Source organism: Elgaria multicarinata, chromosome 10 (assembly GCF_023053635.1).
Source record: "Elgaria multicarinata webbii isolate HBS135686 ecotype San Diego chromosome 10, rElgMul1.1.pri, whole genome shotgun sequence".
NCBI lineage: Eukaryota > Metazoa > Chordata > Lepidosauria > Squamata > Anguidae > Elgaria > Elgaria multicarinata.
Window position 1 is genome coordinate 53,189,685 of NC_086180.1, and position 20,526 is coordinate 53,210,210.

General features: G+C 41.7%; 1 protein-coding gene across 7 annotated transcripts in view; it reads right to left on the bottom strand.

The window, feature by feature from the left end:
- The window catches only part of APBB2 (amyloid beta precursor protein binding family B member 2), a 182,671-nt gene that overhangs the window by 81,777 nt on the left and 80,368 nt on the right, over window positions 1-20,526 (bottom strand). For 4 of the 7 annotated variants that reach the window (XM_063136406.1, XM_063136403.1, XM_063136405.1 and 1 more), the window contains exon 3: window positions 6,196-7,020. In XM_063136406.1, coding sequence (XP_062992476.1) covers window positions 6,196-7,020 — 825 coding nt within the window. Of the gene's footprint in view, window positions 1-1,058; window positions 1,189-6,195; window positions 7,021-13,199; window positions 13,269-20,526 lie in introns of those variants that run through there. The other 3 variants (XM_063136408.1, XM_063136407.1, XM_063136404.1) reach the window with 2 other exon arrangements.

Below are 20,526 nucleotides of genomic sequence, written 5' to 3' on the forward strand. Positions count from 1 at the left end.
CCCCACCCCACCACTGAGTGGCCTTGTCTGCCAGCAAAAACATCTCAATTCTTTTTAAAGCAAAACAAAATGGAAGCCACAGTTTCCTCCTTAAAAAAAAAAAAGTTGATTATTTTGGAATTTAATTAAGCAAGGCAATGTTCTTCATCAATTGTCTGTAGACTGACATTGTAGGAGACAGTCTGAAGCTCTGTGTTGCAAGCACAAGATTCCTACAGTAACACACAATGCAATTATACTAACTGGCCAACCCTGAATAATGAGATACTTACTAATTAATAATATATAATCTTGCAAAATCACCCTCATTTTAACAACATATTGTTGACTTTTTTGCATGTCACACAAACCAAGCAATTTGAGCAGATTCACTGTTTTGCAAGAGATATTTAAAAATCGTTTTCTTGTAGCCAAAAATCCATCCCTGATTTATAAATAAATTTCTATTCAATGGATTATACCAACAATTATTTTCAACTCTAATTCCACAGCCCTGGTAATTAATCTATAGAACGAAACAATTGTCACACCTCTAAAAATGAGTTGAGAATAGTTATTTGACAGAAACCAATCAGACACTGCCAAACCAACACTGAGTATTTCAAAACCTAGCTTCCACTAAACAACAACTAAAAAGTTGCTTTACCTTGAAAAACTCGATCAGAGTGGACCAAGTTGCATTTTAAGAGGTTTAAGTAAGTAGACACCGGGGAGAGATTAGCAGCACATCAAAGAAAAGCAGGAGACTTATAAAAGGGAATCTAGAACTCGTGTGAAAACTTTCCAGCTCTGCAGATCACAACTTTCAAATTTAATCACTCAATTCCCCCTGTAACATCAAGGTGCTAACAGCAGAACTCCAGGTCTGCACTGCGATGATTACTTCAGCCTTGCTGGATAAGCTCGACTCTTAAACCACCAGAGTTACAAGCCACATGCAGACAGGAATACAGGACCCCATTCTCCCAAACGAACAAACCTAGAGACTTTTCCTAGGCAGGAACACAAAACCTGTGTATACAAGCAGAACTTATATATACAATTTGTTCGTTACTTACATTTGCTAGCTGCTCTTCTGCAGTTCAGCCTTAGCTGATCTGCTACCAGCATCCTTTAAGTTTGCTGTGCACATGTTCTAACAGCTTCATGTTCACTCGTGCTCTCCCTTCGCTGTAAAGCCTCCAGATCGGTCTGCGGCTCAAATGGGATAGGGCATGGGTCCTACTGCTATTTGTATAACATGTATTTAATTAGTCTAACGAGGAATGGACTTCGGGGTGGAAGAAAGAAAGGCCAATTGACAGCCTGTAGATTTCAGAGGGGAAACATCACATGTTGCCCATATAAATGAGTGTCTTCCCCAGTGCGCCAGAAACCAAGACAGCTGTAAAGGAATTACAGCCGCGTGTGCATACAATGCATTTGCTACTGAACCGATTCCAGATTGCCAAACGCTCAAGTATTTCCTGACTGATTCTGTTCAAAGTGACAAGCTTTTGAGATCTCACAGCCTACAGGCATCCATCACATCATGGTTTAATCAGCTCATCTCCAGTCCAAAGCCAAACCCTCCTCCCACTTCTAAAAATTCATTAAACTGTCTTGTTCCTCGCTGTTCTTTACACACATGAAAGCCACACACAAAAAGGAAGAAGAGTTCAGTAAAATTTATTGCGAAGATCCACTCCTTGAAGGCATAAAAAGAAATAATCTTCTTGATGATCCTAACCTTCAACTCCCCGAAGGTGCATTGCAGCAACTGATTTAGTGAAAGGCTTCTATTAGGGAGAGTGGTTCTCACATCAGGAAGTCCCTCCCACTTGCTGTAATCAATAATTTAAGCAAAGCCAAGAATCCTGTCAGCCAAAATGACCAAGGAAATGCCTTTTTCTAAAATGCCTGTGGAATAGAAGTCAAATTAAATTAAAGATTGAATGGGAAGTGACTATCCTTTTAAAAAATTAACTCTAGGAATCTCTGCTTGCATACTAAAATCCTGGATTTTTGGATTTTTATTTTTTTTTTTTAGTCAAAAGCTTCCGGAATTGAAGGAAGAATAAAAATGTTATTACCAAGAAATTAAGAATACTGCATTTTTGTATCTATAGATTGACCATATTGCCCACTATCACAGCCCATCATTACCTCCAGATTTTCATATGTCTTTTCATATGACAAAGTCTCTTTCAGGCCACAATTCCATTCAAGATTACTCGAACATAGGTCTCACTGAAGTCAGTGAAATATATATGTACAGTAGCATTAAGATGTAACCCTAATCTATACTACTTTCAGAATGTGTGTTAGTTGGTTATACTATAGAATTTCATGCCTTCTAAAACTTCTAAGGACTTACAATAGGTAGAGGAGGAATCCCTGTGATTACAAATACTTCACAAATGTGAGACCTCTAACACAGGCTCTAAAAGTCTGTCCTTTACTACTTAATCTGCCTAGCCATAGGTTGCTAAATGTCTCTGTGATGTCAAAGCAGCTAAACCAGTCAACCATAGGACCATGACAGCCTTGCCTGTAAAAGTTCCAATATTTCATCAGAATAGGTGAGCAAGTCAGGTTAAGCGAGTCACAGGTTAAGGAGGAAATTGCAAAAAAGAGGAGGTGAGTGCAGAATTTTCTGAGGAACTTCTGGGGAACTTTGAAAGGTGTTCAAACAGATTCTTTTTACAGTTTATCACTGTCATATGATATGACATGCCCATCGCAGCCTATGACCCATTCATACAAAATGGATGCAGGCAACATTTCACAGCTGTGAACCAGGTGGTCTTGAACATTGTTTTAATCATTTTAGGGTGCAATCCTATGCATGTTTAGACAGATAAATGTCCTGTAACTCCCAGCATTCCCCAGCCAGCATGGGGAATTGGCTTCCATCAACAGTCATGGAGGGATATTTTTAAAGAGCTTCACTTGAACTGAGACTGTGTCCTTGTCAGTCAGGACAGGTTGAAATGGTGGAACATATTTTACTGGAATGTAGTTTTTACAATGTTTTATAATCTCACTACTTATTTTGCTGCCTGGAAAGACAGCTGAATTTGATGATTCATATGTATTGGCTAGCATAAATAAGGTTGCCAAATATTTTTCTACAGCTATTATATTACAATAGCTCATAATAATTGTTATTAGGAAGTAAATGGTATGGGCTCTCTTGATTTGCTGATTTTATGTTGTGTGTATGATTGTTTAATTTTAAATTAATCCTTTTATTAGTTGTATGTAGATACATATATACACCCAGTAATATTCAGTGTTAGTCCTATGCAGAGTGGGCCTATTGAAATGAATGGGCTATTCATTTCAATGGATCTACTCTACATAGGACTAACATTGGATACCACCAATGTTATATAAACTCTGTTCTATTTATTTTACATATCTTAATGTATCCCTGTTTTATTGTTTATTTTAATAACTGTCTTATGAACCAACATGTAGAAAGTTCTAAGGACTAAATAAATACTTTTGGTTGGTTGGAATATGTTCCTATCTTTTTAATCTCATCTTAATCTGTAACTTTGGTCCACAGTTCCGTTGCCTTGCACCTTGACTGTTCAAAATGTCCACTAATCTATCCCACCCAAGATAGTCCATTCTGCTGTGTGTTGCCTCACTTTGAAGCTATGACTCTTCCGTTATTTCTTTGCTCATATTTCTTTGATCTGACTACCCTTTCCAATATGCTTTTTTGCCTTCCTTTTGGAGCCCTTAAACGCCTCCGTCAGCACTTGTTCCAAGGATGCCTTATCAGCAGGTGAAAGTTCTAAACACTATGGGGCAAACATTTCAAATGATAAATATACCTCCTGATAATAATGCCTTCAACTGTCCAAATTAACTTTCTCAGAATGCCTTTGATTATGACAATGGTGCGGGGAGAACAGAAAGCACACATGTCTAATGCTTCCTGTCTCTCTCTACACATTAGTGTTTCATCTGAAATTGAACTTTTGTATCTTTTCCACTGGGAAGACATGAAAAAACTGTATTTTGGATGAGACAGAGGGATGCAGAAAGAATACATTCCAGCTCATCAATGAAGCTCTTCTGGAACTTGCATGTGTGTCACACAGCTTCCAGTTTCCCTCACATGTGCCACTTCTGAAGCTACTTGCCCGATGCAACAAAGCAAGACTATGAGCTTGCCCCAGAGTTGGAAATCTCTTTGCTTGTAACTGTCAAAATTAGACTTCTTGAACGTTCACGCTACTAACGTTATGCAGCAGCAGCAGCATAGTTTTAAAACATATTGAATCTTTTAAATCTGCTGCATAGTCTAGCAGCTGCTGTTTTCCATTCCACGGCAGCCCTTCCTGTCTTTCTACAGATTTAAGTATCACTTAGGAACATAGATCAAATGGGCAATTTTAGCAGGAATTTTATGCCGTTTCAAAAAAATATATGCTGAAGCCAAATTTATCAGGCCAAATTCATTCATATTTCAATGTCTTGTTTCATAGCTTTGGGGAAACCTGAAAAACACGTTTTAAAAAGCATGTTCTGAATTATGATGGCATCCTCTCTCTTTCTCTTTCCCCCTTTTTCTTAGTAACATATACTTGGGCTAGGCCCAGCCCAGTACCTCTGGGATTTTCAGCAGCAGTAGAGTAGTTAAAAAAGGGATGAAAAATGTCTGGAAAGTAAGTGGAAAGAAAAATTGGTATCAAGCAGCTTTCCCAAACCTGAGTCCTTCCAGGTGATGTGGACTACAACTCCTATCAGCCCCAGCCAGTATGTCTGCTGGATGATGGAAGTTATAGTGCAAAACATCTGGAGAGCCCCAGACTGGTATAGTGCTACAGCAAAGGAAGTGAGAGGTAGAGCAAAACCTGATAAATAACAGAGATAGCAGGCAGGCAGTAGCACTAAGTCATGAGATTGGTGTGCAAATGATGAATTACATGTTGTGTCACATCTTAATTGACTCTTAGCTTCTCTTTATCAACTCTCAAATCCAAGATAATGAATTAACTTTAATTTCCTCTGGGGTTCAAGGGAGAACATAAGAAGAGCCATATAGATTAGACCAAAGGTCCATCTAGTCCAGCATTCTTTTCACATAGTGGCCAACCAGCCGTAGACAAGGAACCCAGAAGCAGGATGTGAGTGTGATACCACCCTCCCACTCATGTTCCCAGCAACTGGTGTACATAGGCATACTTCCTCTGATACTGAAGGTAACATATAACCATCAGGACTAGTAGCCATTGATAGCCTTCTCCTCCATGAATTCGTCTAAACCCCTTTTAAAGCCATACAAATTGGTGGCCACCACTACATCTTGTGGTAGTCAATTCCCTAGAATAACTATTTCCTGTATAACTATTTCCTTTTATCTGTCTTGAATCTCCCACCAATCTGCTTCATCAGATGACCCCGTGTTCTAATATTATGAGAGAAGGAGAAAAATGTCTCCTGATCCACTTTCTCCACACCATGCATAATTTTGTACACCTCTATCATGTCTCCCCTTTCTTGCCCTTTCTCTTAGCTAAACAGCCCCAGATGTTGTAACTTTTCCTCATCGTTTTAGTTGCCCTTTTCTGCACTTTTTCCAATTGTATAATATCATTTTTTAGGTGCAGTCACCAGAACTATATGCAGTATTCCAAGTGCTGTCGCACCATAGATTTATATAAGGGCAGTATATTATTGGCAGTTTTATCAGTTCCTTTCCTAATTATGCCTGACATGGAATTTGTCTTCTTCACAGCAGCCACACATTGGGTTGCAATTTCATTGACCTGTTCACCACAACTCCAAGATTCCTTTCTTGGTCAGACACCACTAGCTCAGTGTATCTTGAAGTTGGGATTTTTTCCTACAACATGCATCACTTTATACTTGCTTACATTGAACTGCATTTTTTTCCATTTTGATGCCCATTCATCCTGTCTGGTGAGATCCATTTGGAGCTCCTCACAATCCCTTTTTGTTTTAACCACCTAAATAATTTGGTGTCATCAGCAAACCTGGTCACCTAGCTGCTCACTCCTAATTGATCATTTATGAAGAAGCTGAAAAGCATTGGTCCCAATACAGTTCCCTGTGGGACCCCACTTTTTACATCCCTCCACTGGGAGAATTTACCACCTTCACACTTTGCACACATTTATTCAAGCAGTAACGGTTCCCCTCTCCCCACAAAACACATAAAGAGGGCATCCACACCTGTTTCATCTGGTGAACTTGGAGAAGCACTGTCTTGTGACAGTGTTGTCCAACTAGAGTCTTCATCACTTGGAGCCAAGTTCTGAATCCTGTGTAGCGCACAATCTGTTTTCGCGCCAGTTTTTGGATGATCCTTTTTCGTCTCCGGACTTGATGATATGGTTGCTACCTGTCCATCTTCTGGACTCATTGACAGGGTTTGTTTCCGAGGCACTGCATCCCCGTTCACAATGACCATAGGTCCCTGGCTGTTGCATTGAGAGGACAGTTTCTCCTCTCCCACCACTTGGGTGTCCCCGTAATTCTGATCAACGTCCCTAGCTGAAGTCTCGAGATCTGCATAGTAATTTAGGAAGCTCTTGGTTCTCCGGTGTTGTGTGGGCAGTATTTCACTACCTGAAGAATCCTGCTGGTTTGGCTCTTTCCCCTCCAACTTCTCAGAAGTTATGTTTATGCCTGCAGCAGAGGTCGGAGCAGTCAGGTTTTTATTGGGATCCTGCTGCCCCTGTTCTGCTGCTTTCCTAAGCTGGTTCTCTCCATTCTTAACCAACTTTATGTTGGAGGAATTGCTGCCCAGGAGGGGCTGTGCAGCAGGATCAGAAAGGCCCATGGCTGTCTGAAGGTTAGTCAGTGCATATTTTTTCCGGCATTTCGGAGGGGTGCTGTTCTTGACTTCCGTGTGCTTGATTTCAGCATTCAGCAGTTCGTTGTGGGAGGAGCGCAGGTGAAGGGTGTTGGGTGGAGTGGCAGGACCGTTCCGATTCACAATGTCTGTTGCGCTGTTGCTTGCCATAAACTCAGCCAAGGTTTCCACTCCAGAGTCAACTGGGGGAGAAACAGAAATACTCATGAGACACGCTTAGCATCATAATCACCTGGGAGATAAGTGCATTTGGAAACAGCACTAAAAAGCCCTGCATACACACACTGGCTAAATAAGCAACAGCATCTTTAATATAATGGCAGCTCTGCACAAAATTGGAGGGGGATAAAGGTATTAATACACTCATTCAGTATTTCTCTCCTTCATGGTACCTGAACACAACCAGGTAAGTTCATCTCCCCAACAGTCCATACAGTGGAGAGAATTGAGCTTCAAGATGGAATTCAGAGAACTCTGGCAAGCCTGAGTTTTGCTGTTTTGCACACTCCTACCACAGGAGTTTCAGTCAAATGCCAGTGAAAAGCGCCACGGAATAAAATTTCTTTCTCTTTTTATTGTTTCTTTTTATCTTATCTTGTTGTTGTAAGTTCCTTTTTAAAGTTTTACATTTCATATTTTTGTACAGAAACCGGTTGGAGATTTTATTATATTAAGCACTATAGAAGTAGTACTAATAAATGAATAAATAAAATAAGGTACTTTCACACTCTGAGCAACTTCATACGGTACTGCAGGTACTCCAGAGTTTTGACCAGCGCCTGCTAGAGTAAACACAAAATGCGAAGGGCAAATGTGCATCTCCAAATATAGAATGGGCCCAGAATCTAGAACCAAGCACAGCTTCCCTGTATGGGTTCACCGTATATCCCCAAGCATTTGGCGATGTGCGTCCCCTTTCATACTTACGTACCACAGAAAAACAATAGTATACCCATGATGCTGCCATGCAAATTATGAAGTGGATCAGATTTGGGGCTTTTGTTTACCAAATAAGAACTGAGAGACTTATGGAATCACAGAAATGTCTACTAAAATGCGAAGGGGGGGATAAACAGTCTGCTTCTGGCCAGTCTGTTTCTGATCACAGATAACACTCCTCTGCTTGTTTGAACAGATTTCTATGAAGCACCTGGCTCATGTGTTGGGTTATGCAATGTAGATAAAAAGACCAGAGGAAAAAATCTAGGCAAAAAATGCTAGACTCTCTGATCTGGCTGACACAGTAATAGTTGATGGTTTCACAGATGTAAAACACACCTAAAACACACATACTACTTTACTAAGAAGTTGTGACAGAGGGCAGACAGTAGAGGAAGACTGCAGGGGTCCCAGTAAAAGCTATACTACTAAATTTACTGGACTATGTTCTCATTACAGTGGAAAATAAAATAAAAGGGGGGAGGGGGAAGAGGCAAAGCCTCTAAATGATGTGGATATTTCCTTAATAGGTAAACTGTATTTGTAAGTCCCTGAAGAAGTGAAGGTCTTCACTGAAACATGTTGGGCATTTTACTATTTTATTTTTTTAAAAACTGTGTTTACTCAGAACCCTTTTGAGGCTTTGCCTCTTTCCTTCCTCCCCTTCTCATTACAGACAAGACTTAAGAGTCAGCTGTCCCAAATTACAATGTGTGTGTGTGTGGGTGGGGGGGCTGTTCAGAGATCCCACCTCCACCATCACTATCCCTGTGAGGAAGAGTTCAAGAGTGGTTCTTGGACTCACATACACTTGCCCTGCAATCCTTGCCCTCAATTTTGTCTCAAATACAGGATCTCCTGGTCTGGACATCGAATTCATGAGCAGAGGAACAGGAGAACCACATGACCTGACAAGCCAATCTCAATGTCTCTCTAAGTACATTTCGGTGGGGGCGGGAGGAGGGGATGAACTACCACAGAGATTGAAGGAGATTTTTCTTTCCCTTTTTTCATTCTTCCTCAAACGGTGACCAGATATCCATTTCCCACCTGGTTTGCAATTCCTTTGATAAACTATTGTGCTCTTGTTCACATTCCTTTTTCCTAAGAGTTTAGACAAAGGATGATCTATGAGGGCAAGAAGCAAAACCTTCATATATTCCACTGCTGGTTTGCTTAGAATTCCACAAAGCTTGTTTATAATTTTTTCAACAGTTAAAAGAGCAGGTGTTTAAGGTACGAAAGGCAGGCAGCACCTCACAAAGGAAAAACACACACATTTATGTGCTGCAGTAGGATACAAGTTGAAAGACACTGAAAGCCAACAACACGCTGAAAATGTACTGAAGGTAGAGGCAGTTATTTGGTTTATCACTTGAAGTTTGAATTCCACTGGTGAAGAGTCATTTCGAGTAATGTATACCATTTTGAACAGAAGTAACCACTGACAGTCTCTGCACAGGACACATAACGCAGCCACCTTGCCGAAGCTAAGCTGGTCAGGGTCTGGGTGGGAGATTACATAGGAACCCCATGTATGCCACCTTGGGTTCCATGATGGAAGAAAAATGGGATATAAATGTGCTAAATAAATAAAGTGGTCTTAATACATCATCATCATCATCATCATCATCATCATCATTATTATTATTATTATTATGTGGAAAGGAAAGGCATAAATCAAATAAATAAATAAATAAATAACGAAAATACACCCTTATCTAGACAGGGATAACCTGGCTTCAGTTATATTACTGCAATGCACTCTACATGGGGTGCTGGTTCTAACCTATAAAGCCTTACACGGCTCGGGACCACAATACCCGACATGAACCTACCAGTACACTACATTCAACATCTAAGGCCCTTCTCTGAGGGAAGCTCGGAGGATGGCAACAAGGGAGAAGGCCTTCTCAGCGGTGGCCCCCCAATTATGGAATAATCTGCTCAACAAGGCCCGCTTGGCACCACCATTGCTATCTTTTTGGCACCTGGTTAAAACTTCTCTCTTTCCTAGCATTTAGTAATGTGTGATGAGCTTCATCTAACCTGGACCTGATTTTATAGTTATTTATAATTGTTTTTAGATATATGTTTCTGTGATGATGCATGTTTTTGTGGTTTTAAATTTTATATATTGTTTTTAATTGATTTTAACCTTATGTAAACCGCCCAAAGAGCTTCGGCTATGGGGCGGTATAGAAATGTAAATAACAACAACAACTCAAACGGGAACAAGTTGCAAGAGGCTTTCTAGGGATTAACAGGACAACGGTAGATTTCTACAACGGTAGATTTATTTATTTGTTACCCCATCTTTTCCTTCAAGGAGCCCATACACACAACCATATAAGGAGGGGGCCCTCCATAAGACCAACTAGGCCAGAACTGAAAAACCTTCACTACTGACACTAATTTCTTACCAACTTTCCATCTGAACGCTTAGGGCTCCATGTAGCAGTGCTTCTGTCCCATAGTATTACATTGTGTACTATTCATAAAGATCATGCGTCAGTTAGGAATGTACACATGAATATTGGCAGAACACACACGTTTCCATTTTCTAAATACAAATTTTGGCTGGCCTCACCAGTGAATCAAACATTTCTTATCACCAAGATCCCATTCCCCCAAGGACTGGGTTCTTGCCCCTGACCTCACACTACGACCTTAAATGACAACATGAGAATCAAAGAAAAAATCTCCTGCCCCTCTTCTCTCCAGCACTAGGGATTGGAGGGGAAGTAGAAAACAATAGTTTGGAGCTAAAGGCCAATGCAGAGGGCTGGTCTGCCTCTGTGCACTCCAGGAGCACCAATTTTGAAGTGCCATTAGGCGTGCAGCCAGCTTATTTACTGCTGCCTCCTCCCTCCAGGTCAGAGTTAGAAGGGAGAAGCAGAGATGTGTCAGCTTTTTCTGCCTCTGTGCTTGATGGGCACGCCAAGTTCAGAGCGTCTGTCAGGTGCAGAGGCAAACCCATGAGTCTCTGCCTCCTACTTTTGTTTCAAGTTGGAAAGGAGAGGTGGTGGCATGTCAGATTGCTCTGCCTCTGGACATGGCTGACGCTGGGAACATGCACGGGACACAGTGGCAAGCCCATATGGCTCTGCCTCCAGCTCAAAGCCTGAGAAAGGAAGTGCAGATTTGTTGAGCCCAGCAAGAGCAGCGCCAAAACCAATCTCAGACTTCAGCAGTACTTTGAGGCTGGGGAAAGGCGGGGTTCATCTCTTCTCTTCTTTAGTTTCAGGTTCATTGGAAGCATCGCTCGCTGAGCATGGCAAGCAAGATTATTGAACCGGGACTTAAGAAATAAAGGAAGTAAAGACACACACACACACACACACACACCAAAAAAATTAAAGTAGAAGGGAGGAGAAAAGTTAAGAACCATATACGAAAAAGGACAGTGAATTCAGAGAAATCATCTGAGGCTGAACTTTGTAAAATCAATCCTATCTGAGGATCAAATTGTGTATCCCATGTTAACACAATCATCTTTGAATCTAAAATTAATGGTCAGAGACATTGCTTGTTTTCACAGCAGTATCCCTAATTCTGTTTCAGCTCAAATAAGAGTTGAATAGACTACATGGAAACATAAATAATAAGCCAGAGATATGTTTCTGTTACTTAAGCTTAAAAACTAGCAAGTCAAAGAGATGCCTATGGAGTACATCATTTCTGCCTCCTGTGTGTGCTTATTGATCCAAATTAAATTCCCTAGGCAGTGATCTTGTGAACCTTCTCACAGCATCCTCAAAATAAATGCCACATAGCTTTATGCTTCAAGGAGTAAAAATCTGAGTGCCTTGACAGGAACACTAGAGAGGCAGACAGGCCATTACTTATTCTCTTAGTGCTGCTGCCAAAAAATCAAAATAATTTAACAAAACAATTTAAGTTAAAAATTATAAGTCAACTAGACTATACATTGATCATGCCTAAAAAGATGTCCTTTCAAATGCAGATGGTTGGCCAAGTGTCCCCAACTATTGCAGATAATGGGAGGCCAGGAAATAAACAACCTAAGAGTCTTCCATTATATTTACTTTTTCTTCATCTTCATTCACAATACCTTTCACGTAGAATTATGGATTATTCAGAGCACTCATGTTATCTTAGTATTGATAACAACAGCCTTGCCATAAAGGGGAGTAGTAGTATCCCAATTTGGAAGGACAGTAGCTAAAAGACAGCAGCTTGAAGAAAGCCACCTAATAAGTTCATGCATGACTGAGATGGTTTGGACCAGGGGTTTCCTAGCTCACACACTTGGCTACTACACCACACCAATTTTTTACACTATATTACTTCATTAAATTATTTATTTGAGGGTCATGTTATGAGAACAATGCGGAGTTCCCAAGCACATTTGTCTCATAACAAAATCATGCAGGTGGCTTGGGTGGGGTGGGGGAGAAGGATTTGCAAAGCAGAATCAGTTCATGGGAAAGAGATGCTTAACCATGTCTCTGTCTGCTGATTCGTCTTGAAAAATACCCTCCTAGGCCATTTGTAATCATTAATTTTCAATGGCCCCGTTCAGAAGACACTTTAAACCATGGTTTTAACCACGGTGGTTAAGCCAGAAAGCCAGGCTGTGTTCAGAAGACACCTTTAACCATGGCCAAACCATGGTGAATAAAGCAAAAAGCCTTATTCACCATGGTTAAAGCCATGGTTTAAGGTGTCTTCTGAACACGGCCTGGCTTTCTGGCTTAACCACCATGGTTAAAGCCATGGTTTAAAGGTGTCTTCTGAATGGGCCCAATCTGGCCTTTGAAACTGAAAATAATCCCAATCCACCCAACCCTCCCCAGGTGGGGTGAGGTGGGGTAGGGGAGAGGAACTAGGAATTGCAAGAGAGAAATCTGCAGGTATGTGGAGGGGGGAGATACTGCTTCCACCCACTGATTCTCACCTATAAATGTCCCTTCTTGCCTTGCACTCATGTTATCTCCATCAATGTGGCTTTAGAAACTTTTGCAAAGATAAAATGTGTAGTTCTACCTGCAGTGAACCCTTACATCAGCAGCGCTGTTAGGAGAATGGGAGCTCCAGTAAAGGGATACCACAGCCTGTTTAGACAAGGAATTAACAGCATTATGCTTGCACTGGCCCTGAATGGTTTTGAAAGACTGGCTGATTAAAAAATACACAGAAAGAAAGAAAGAAAGAAAGAAAGAAAGAAAGAAAGAGTTTGTTTAAAGCAAGGATGGTAAATGTGTAACCCTGCAGAAGTTGTTGGATTCCAACTCCCTTCACCATTGCTTAGGATTAATGGGAACTGCAGTCCAGCAACATCTGGAGGGCCACATGTTCTCCATCCTTGTTTAAAGCAAAAGTGAAAAAATATGGGCCCAGCAGGAGAGAAAGGTGTTAAGAAATTCGGTTCATAAAATATGTGAAAAGGGCATCTGACCTGAAAGTACTTCTGACATGGATCACTGGGCTTCAGCAATGGATCAGGAAATAGATTAATATTTGAAATCTGAAAAGAGGGATCATTTTAAGAAATTAAAAACAAAGAAAGCCACAAAACAAAGTGAGCACAATGTTTTGACCACCATGGTATATTTCAGTAGCTGCTGAACAATTTATTCAATAAAACAAATTATTGCAAGTACAGGGAATTAAAATGCCTGTGCACATTTGAGAAGCAAAGGGAAACCCAGAGTTCCCCCCCAATATTATTTCATATTTTAAGCACATTTTACTGTAATAAAAACAAACTTCCTAGCAGCAAAATCTTGAGCTATGCTTAGGATGAGAGTAAAGAGATTTAAAAATGCCTAATATCTGTACGATAGCAAAAAATAAAAATAAAAACCAGGAGTAGCATTTGTCTTTATTGCATCATCATACTGAGAAAACCTGCTCTTGTTGGACTGATGAGGCTAAAAGAAAAGTAACCTGCCCTAAAACCTGAGTACATGGCAGAGCTCCAAAACACCAACCACTCTTTTGAACTCACAATTTTCTGCTCTAACACCCATTTTGCAAAAGGCAAACACACACCAGGCAGAACACTCGCCCACCCCAAAAGACTCCACTCGAATCACACAGACACAATATATTTAAAAAGCCTCAGGCAAAACACACACCACATCAAAACAACCAAGCCATCTAACAAAAACAGAGGCAAGTCAAACACAGAGCACAAGCAAAAATATCCCCTTTCTCTCCACTACAACCTCTTCCTTCCCAGTATACTCAAATCTGCCTATCCACAGGTTACTTTTTTCTTTATTTCTGGCCATGCTTCAAAATGAAGCACTGGGATGTAGCCACCTGCTATTTTTATTTTCTTGGAAAGCCTCGGGGGTCTATATGGGGATCAGAGGCAATCCTATACATGTTAAGACAGAAAAAAGTCCTACAGCTGGCTGGAGAAAGCTGGGAGCTGGAGGACATTTTCTGTCTAAAATGCATAGGATTGCATGCCTGTTTAATAATATATTGCTTAGTTCATTGATATTCATATTTACCTATACAACTATTCAGGTCAATATTGCCTGATATGGTTCTCAACATAAATTAATGGAAGTGGGAGAATAGACCTCTCCACCCAACGCAACACAGATCACCACAAAAACTTAAGAGGGAAGCATCAGCAACAACATAGAGGCGAGGGATTTGGTGGGTGGGTGTTTTTAGCAGAGTGTATCACACTCTGTCCACTGATTGCCGTGGAAGTGCAAAGGGATAATACATCCCAGCCTGCAGATTAAAATATATTAACTAACACTCTGACATTTTGCATAGTGATATGAACACACTTTCAGGCAAGTCATATCTCTTACCTTTCTTTTTAAAATAAATAAATAAATCTGCTAACTCAATTCCATCTTCCTAATGTTCTGCTAAGTTACAGTGGCTGATAATGGCAGCTCATCATATGTTCTACAGAGAAGCAGGTGGCACAGGAAAGAGAAAATGTAGCAAGTCACCCACATAGTACTATTCTATTATGTTCTTGAATATGAAATGAAACACAAAGCAGTCAAAGTTTAGCCCTGTTAAGTTCCACTGATTTCAACTGGAGGCATTTAAGCATTTCTTTAAGTTTCTCATTGAAATCAATGGCCTTAACTTTGAATGATTCTTCGTTATGCTACATGCAACGATTAAACAAGGTGCGTTCCAAGACTCCGTACACATTCTCAGGCAAGGAAACTCAGTCAGCTTTCCCCATTTAAATCTGCAATTTTCTTTTGGATAAAAACCCTTCAGACATGACATCTGGTTGATGAGAAACAAAACACAATGTTCCAGCAATACAAAAATGACAGGTGTCTATAAAAGTCAAGGATAATTTATAGGAGTTTCTCCTGCACAGTCCTCATAGAAAAGAACAGATGTGGCTTTTATGTCATGGCCATTGTCATCAACTTTCTTATTCAAAGACTTTTCAAAACAGCTTTGTATGTCAGGTCAGGGTGTCATGGCTCAACCTGTTTTGTCAACTCTAGACCAACATCAAATATGGCATCATCCAAGGAAAGTTACTGATTAGGTCCAGAAAATCTTGGGGGATATTTACACACACACACACACACACACACACACACACACACACACAGTTTCAGGGGGAAGGAGTAGGCTTCCCAACTGAAACAGTTTATGAAAGGGGTGATGGATAACTATTTTCAAATGGCCACCCTGCAAAATGCCAGGGCTGGAAAACCTCCAGGTACCTCGTTGCCTGATGGCAATTGGCAGGTGTGAAAGTTGAGGCCTGCAGAGACAAGGTAATAAACTCAGGCCTAGAAGACTGGAGTTTTTTTTGGGGAGGGTGTACTGTTGAGAGTAGTACTTCCATTTCTCCAATTAAGGTTCATTTCCTCAAAGCGGGAACTTAACAAATTTGGCATCAGTCTGAAGGGAGGGCTACGCAAGTACAGATAAATGTTCCCCCCATGGGCCAAAACACTGACGCTCCCTCCATGGGGATGGGAACAGTGACTGATCACAGATACTGAATGCTCAACATGATGTCCAGCTGAAGAGGCATAAACAAGCAGTATTGACTGGTCTACCTTTCTGGGAGAACCCTTTCTGTTTCCTTTTGTAAATACTGCTTAGAGGCAAAGTCAAAGAGAAGAGGAAGGTTCAAGTGATGTCAAGATGAGCTTGTGTTTCCAGGCATGGAGTCAAGGAGTGATTCCTGACACTTAGAATCCTCATGCTAGTATCTAGGAATAAATATTATCTCAGACTTGTATAGGGACAGGACCTAAAAATGGGAAATGTATGACTGTCCCTGCAAATGCCTGGTTTGCGTCTCATGTTTTATGTACAGAAGCACTAGCTTTCCAATATGAAATACTTCTCTTAACACTCCACGTCAGTTCTTCCCAACATGGTGCACTCCAGATGTTTTGAACTTCCATTAGCCCCAGCCAGCATGGCCAATGGTCAGGAAAGCTGGAGGGAAGCAAGTTGGGGAAGCTGGAGTACATTCTATGTGGTGTTTCAAGAATCTTGACTTTCATTGTTTTTTTAAAAGGGTTATTAGTAGTCATGATTTTTGTCTCCTTTGTGCCTTCTCTGGATCAAAAGCATTCACAGACTAGCTGTCTTATGTCTCCAGTTGTTAAAATAAATAGTATTCTCCAAGGAAAATGAAGATGTCATGCATGCTTCGTAGCTCTTTAAAGTCAGTTCTTCACCAAGACATTGGGGTGGGATGGGGGTGGGGGGAACTGAACAAAAGTAAATTTCCTGGCATACACAATTTGCTGAAGTTGGATTAAATTAAAATAAGCATAAAGGCTGACCATAGCTGACATCTAAGAACCTGAAAATTTATTAGGCCTTCTCTATGAAACTTTCTCAAGGAATGCCAAACCATAATCACCAAAGCTTTCAGTTCTTGATATATCAGAATATTTACACCATTCCCCTTTTGAAAAGCTACAACATTCTCCAAAGCCATATCTATAGATAAAACAAATCCAGCTATAAAACAGCTGTGGGTCTTATCACAAGGAGCAGGAGAAAGATTAGAGCGTGTGAAGTATAACTTCTATATTCTACCGCTGTTGCTTGCTGACAACTGTATTTACTGCAAATAAGCTAAAATTCACAAACTTTAGCTCTTTACCTTCCATTAGAAAGCCTATGCTGTTAAGGTTTTGTGGAGCATTTTTTAAAAAGACGTTTTCTGCCCAGGTAGCAGATTTAAAAGATATTAAAGACACAATCCTATGCATGTTTAGACAGAAAAAAGCCCTGTAGCTACCAGCCTGATTGGCTGGGCAGTGAACAGGACTCTGTGTGATGTGCAGAGACCATGAAGAAGAACAGGTTGCTTTCCTGTAACTGTGGTTCTTCGAGTGGTCATCTCTGCATTCACACATATGGGCACTGCACATGCACAGAGCTTCTACTTCTAAACTTCTAAAACTTCTAAAAGCTGAGGAATAACATTTTTTGGCAGGCGCTCTCCCCCACCGTCCTACTGTGCATGTCCACTGGGGGTTCCCGCCTTTCCCCTCAATTTCTTGAGACTGAAGGTTGGCCTCAGACCTGAGGGAATCAAGCACCTTAATGCTTGCCTCAATACTGAGGTTGACAACGAAGCAAGGATGGTGGGGGTGGGTGGGTTGTGTGAATGCACAGATGACCACTCAAAGAACCACAGTTACAGGTAAGCAACCTGTTCTTCTTGTTCATGGTCTCTGTGCATCGCACATATGGGTGATTGACAAGCTCACTTACCAGGGTAGGGTAGGTGTCCACTATCACTGCAGTAGACCTGACAGGAGCGCTTTGCCAAAGGTGTAGTCTTGGTGGGATCAGATGTCCAGCCGATAATGGGAGATGAATGTGGATGGAGTTGTCCATGTTGCCACTCAACAGAGCTAAGCAAATAGAACACCTGCAGAACACCCTTCCCAAATGCTGTCAATGTGCCCATGCCTCGTGTTGTGTGCCTTTCCCTGCTCTGGTAATGGCAGCTGGGCCAATTGATAAGCCAACTGAATGGTATCGACTACCCAGGAAGCAAATCTCTGGGTGTGTCCATTTGAGAGCCCCCATAGCAAAGAAATAACCTAGGTGGTGTGCGGAAAGGCTCTATCATCGTCTTGTAAAAGAAGAGCTCTCCGGATGTCAAGAGTGTGAAGAGTAGATTCTAATGGAGACGAAGGGGACCGAATGAAGGAGGGTAGCAAATCATAGATGACTTTAGGAAGGAAAGCTAGGTCTGGATGGATATGCCTTGTCCTTATGAAAGGTTAAGAACAGTGAGTCAACATGTAGGGCACAGAGTTCCGATGCACATCTCGCTGTAGTGACTGCTACAAAGAACACAACCTTAAGCATTGGGAGGCATAGGTTGATCAAGGCCAAAGGCTTAAATGGTTTAGCTGTGAACACTTTCAGTACCATGGAGAGGCTCCACCTTGGTACAGGGGAGCGAGTTGGAGGGGCCAAGATTTTCAGACCTTTCGTGAACTGTTTCACCAACAGGTGAGTAAAAACAGAAAAACCCTGAATAGGATTGTGGGAAGCAAAAACTGCTGCCAGAAAAACTTTAATTAATGAACATTTCAAACCCTTTTTAAATAAGGAATGCAAAAAATAAGGATCCCATCAGTATTGTCGGTGGATGCGTCAATGCCTGAAGAGCGCAGAAAATTAATGTAAGCTGTCCATTTAGCTGCATATGATCTTCAGGTTGTTGGCTTGTGAGCTGCCTCCAGGATTTCCCTTAGGTCATCTGGAGGTTAGAGGGGATCTTTTGACGAAGATCCTCCAAGCCGTAAGCTTGAGTGTTACAATATCCGGATGTTGAACCTAACCCTCCTGCCAGGAGAGGAGGTTCAGTATCGATGGAGGCATCGGTAGCATCCCCGGGCTAACTTAAGTAGAGCAGCAAACCAGGGATGTCTCAGCCTCCAAGGGACGATGAGAATGCAGTTCACGCTTTCCCATCTGGTTTTGACAACAACTTTTGTCAAGAGAGGCAGGGACGGAAAGATGTAACATAATTCTGGGGTCCACAGGCAACAGAACACAGCTCCAAGGGTAAAGGAGCCTCAACCAGCTCTCAAGCAGAACCTTGGGATTGCCATGTTCGCTGATGATGCAACCAGGTCTATGGTGGGGCAGCCCCAATCATGAAACAGTTCCTCTAGGGTGGTCAGGAGGAGCTGCCAGTCATGAGGATCTTGAGAGGTACAGCTCAGGGCATCTGCCCAGGTGTTGTTTTCCCCTGCAATGTGCAAGGCTTGTAAGACTATGCCCCGAGGAATGGCCCAGTTGAAAATATTGAGCGTGAGGGAGATAGGGCTGGAGGAAAGTGTCTCTCTCTGCTTGTTGAGATGCCAAACCACAGCCGTGTTGTCAGTAAGTATCTGAACAACATGATGGCGAAGATCAGCTTCAAAGGTAAGGAGAGCTTTCTGGACCGCCAGTAACTTTAGCTAATTTACATGTAGCCAGCTTTCCTTTTGGGACAAACAGCCACAAATCGTTACATTGCCTGTATGGGCTCCCCAGCCAATCAGAGAGGCATCAGTGGTTAGCGTCCTGGATGGTGGCGGTTGGCAAAATGGCAATTCATGCCATATATTCTCTGGGTTCCTTCACCAGAGCAAAATTCAAGCACTATCAAGGCTGCCAAGGAATATATTCTAGATTCAGTACCTTCTGAGGGCTACACAGTGTGAGTGTATGCATTTTTACTTGGAAGCAAGCCTTGCTGTGTTTAATGGGGACTACTCCCTAATAAATGTGTATAAGATTGCAGCCTCTCAAAAATACAATTCAAATAGCTCCACTCCCCACTTGGTTCAGAAACATCACAATATGAATTCTGCAAGTTACCAGGGTCCCAGCCAACTCAAACTGAGGGGAGGCCTCTTTGGAGAAGGAGGATTGAGATTCTTCCGCAAAGCCCACTCCCACAGAAGACATAGGGCAATGTGAACAGTCCCATTGCAAGGACGCCTCACCTGAGGCAAACCAAGTGGGACATGCAAAGTCATTGTCAGGAGTGCCCACCTGGCTTCCAGAACACCCCTTCGCACAGGATTTACTGAGGAGGGTCTATATAGGAGCTAGGGTCTACTCATGAAGAGGAGAGCAACTGAAGCAGACACAGCTGCAACTACAGAATCAGAAACTGTCTGAACAGAAGTCCTCAGTCTTCCCCTGACTTTTGTTGGGAACAGCTCTCACTTAGTTACCTTGCCCAGGACACTGGTAAATATGCATTCTATAGGGTGACCATATGAAAAGGAGGTTATGGCTCCTGTATCTTTAACAGTTGTATAGAAAAGAAAATTTCAGCAGGTGTCACTTGCATGCATGCAGCACCTGGTGAAATTCCCTCAGCTGAAATTCCCTTTCCTATACAACTGTGAAAGATACAGGAGCCCTGTCCTCCTTTTCATATGGTCACCCTACATTCTATAAGGAAGATGTGTCATCTGTGCTACCCCATTTAAAACAGACACATACCTCAAGATTGGACAATTATTTCTTGCCCTAGAACAGATGTATTAAAAATGTAGCTTCAATTCAACCTGTTGACAGCTTTGAGTTAACGATAAAGCCCAAGCAAACCTCCAGAGTCTGGGGCAAGGGAAAGGCATGTGTGTGTAAGGGGGAGCACAGTGGAAGCTGTATGGAGGGCAGAACAGACTGTCAAAGAGTTCTTTGGAGCAAGGAAAGAGGGCAGGGAAGCCACAGGTGGGGCAGCTGCTGTTGCTACTACAACAGTTGACTAGTAAGATAAG